This window comes from Mustela putorius, unplaced genomic scaffold (assembly GCF_011764305.1).
Source record: "Mustela putorius furo isolate JIRA1106 unplaced genomic scaffold, ASM1176430v1.1 tig00000056_pilon_pilon_pilon, whole genome shotgun sequence".
NCBI classification, from domain to species: domain Eukaryota; kingdom Metazoa; phylum Chordata; class Mammalia; order Carnivora; family Mustelidae; genus Mustela; species Mustela putorius.
The window spans coordinates 9,552,850-9,555,545 of record NW_025421263.1 but is presented as its reverse complement, the minus strand read 5'-3'; the positions used below and the strand labels follow the sequence as shown (position 1 = coordinate 9,555,545).

The following is a 2,696-nucleotide window of genomic DNA, read 5'->3' as shown; positions in this document are numbered from 1 at the left end:
ATATTAACAATATATAGAACTACAAATTTTTCTTAGTTTGAAAAGAGTTAATTATTGACTACATTTCATCTCCAGGTAAGACCCTATATATTTTGTCCTGCAACCTTTTGTTTGTTTATTTATTTATTTACTTGACCTGAGCTGAAAGCAGACATTTAACTGACTGAGCCAACCAGGTGCCCCTGTATTAAGTAATTTTTTTTTTTTTAGTCCAAGATGGACTCTGCATCAGGGAGGATGCAAAAATATTGGCTACGGAGTGTATACTGATCTGCTGGATCTTAGAGATAACCAGGGAGAAATCTGTAGAAACTGTCGTGGGGTGGCTCACATTTGGCATCTGAAATTATCCCTCGATTCTGTATGGGTGCTGCCTTTGGCTCCCAGGAGAATGCAGGATACCTGAGCACACATAAAAACTAAATGAAAGTGGAAAGAGTAGGAGGCCATGATTTCTAAGAATGTGGCAAGCCACAGTTCCTGCTGTGCAGAGAAGCCAGCTTGGAAAAAGGATATCCAATGGAGAGGTCATTGAGAAGCTGTAGTGTCTTAGAAGTGATCGGTTCACAGCGGCCCCAGTACTTCAGGTTGGTGATGATTTTTCCTATGAAGACGCTCAGGACCATGGTCTCATCATTCAAGCACAGAACTTCTGAGAATCGGCGGTACAGCTTAGAGGATTTTTGCACCTGGTCCCCAATGTAGATCTTACGAAACTGTTCAAAAAAGCTCAGCATGGCCAATTCTAGCTTCTCATTACCCGCTTGAATCTGTTAGGTTCATCAGCTGGAGCACCCGACAGACGAGCTCGCCATCCATAGCATCTTGCTCGTCAGTGCTGGCAAAGGAAACCTGGCCACCGATCACTGCGCCAATGATGTAAACCAGCCACGTCAGCCATCCTTCCTGCACCACGATATCCATCGGGCTGGCACTAGCACTCTGCAGCAGCTCCTGATAGGACTGGGCGAACTGGTCAAACAACTGCACGAGGAGTGCACATGTCTTCTCATACTCACAATGCCCGATGGTGGACAGCTGGTCCAGCTGCTGCTGCACCAGGCCGGTATCCTCCAGAGGGTCTTCCAGGCCATCCCTCAGGATGATGTGCACAGATTCCAAACGGGATGTGATATAGGCTTTGGTGACCTCAGGAGTATAAGTTTCCAGCATGTGGGGCTCTGTGGCTTTCACGTATGGCACAGAGGCTGCCAGCCGCTGCCAAAGGCTCAGGAGATAGTGCACACTATTTGGGGCAAATTCCCAGTGCTGTAGGCTGGTCACTGTGAAGTTAGCTATCAATCGGATGACCTCAGGGTAGTTTTCCACCTTTACTAATTCTCCCAGTTGATAGTTACTCTTCAATCGGGCCAGCAGTCTGCAAAACTCATGGTAATTGTTTGGGTCTGATAAGCTCTGTGGGTTTTCCAGTATTCGCTTAACACCATCAACAAGATGTGAGAGAAACTTGGCCCTCTCTGCATTGTTAAACAGGGATCTTCTGACTGAGGCAATCTGTACTAAGCAGGATAGTACCAGAGGTGAAAATGAAGGAGGGATGGAATGATACAGGTCAAAAAACAGCTGCAGAGTTGAAGAATCTAAGAACGCTGATCTCCAGCCGGTGGGAATCTGTACTGTGCACAGGTCATCTGAGGACTCATCAGTAGAAGTGCCGATGAAATCAAAGTTTAGGCAGTTATGAGTGAGTTTGAGCAGTTGCATGAGTAAGCCATGCTGACTTTCATCATTCAAGTTTAGATTCTTTCCTGAAGCCTGTTTTAGTAAATTGCAGGAAAGTGTGAAGATATCAAATAACGATGAATCTCGGAAAGAAGAGGCTATTTTTCTGTGCTTGGTTAAAGGATGCGTGGTGTCGGCTTGATTAATTTCATTGGTTAGCTGAGATAAAATTGTGACGCCAATGATGCAGTACTCAACACTATCCTGTAAGAACCTTGTGACGTCTGTGATTGCATTTCTGAAGACGTAGTCATCCTTCTGACAGTCAAACCCGCCCAGTTTTGTGATTCTGGCATATAACTGAATAAGTGCTTGTGTCACAAAAGTAGCCAACTTTGGCCGAGTGGCAAGGTAGTTGAGCACATAGTTCCGAATATTTATGTGTTGCTCCAATGGTAGAGGGTTGTTTGTACGTGATACAAGCTTTGTAAGGCATGTAGCTGCCAGTAACTGGGAGTAAGAGGAACTTCCTCTTTCTAGGAGTAGCTGGCACTTGCTCAGGCAATCAGGGCTGTTGGTGAATTCAACCAAGGCTTTCTCTGCCTGGAGTCGAGTGGTTGTGTCTGTTGTCTCATAAAGCTGTTTGCACAGATTCTCTAGTTGGGCCAGGCTCTGCACATGATCCGCCATTTTGCTCCATTCATGCTCCTCTCCGGCCTTAAGTAATTTTTAATTCAGCAACTCCTTTGCTGTCTCTAATATGCTGTTGACCCCATCCAATGAATTTTCATTCAGTTATTATATTTTGTATATGTATCATTCCCATCTGTTTTTTTTAATTATTTCTATTTCTCTGTTGATATTTCCCCTCAGTTTATTAATTACAACCATATTTTCTTTTTTAAAAGATTTTATTTATTTGACAGTAGAGAGAGATCACAAGCATGCAGAGAGAAAGGGGGAAGCAGGTCCCCACTGAGCAGAGAGCCCTGTGTGGGGCTCTATCCCAGGAC

At 44.5% G+C, this 2,696-nt stretch overlaps 1 protein-coding gene across 1 annotated transcript; it reads right to left on the bottom strand.

Moving 5' to 3' along the window:
- Window positions 1-440: 440 nt before the first annotated feature.
- Window positions 441-2,395, bottom strand: LOC101680980 (exportin-7-like). The gene is given in 2 exon segments (XM_045087432.1): window positions 441-768; window positions 770-2,395. Coding segments are annotated over 2 exon segments (1,917 nt in total). The 5' UTR covers window positions 2,374-2,395; the 3' UTR covers window positions 441-455.
- Between the last annotated feature and the right edge of the window lie 301 nt (window positions 2,396-2,696).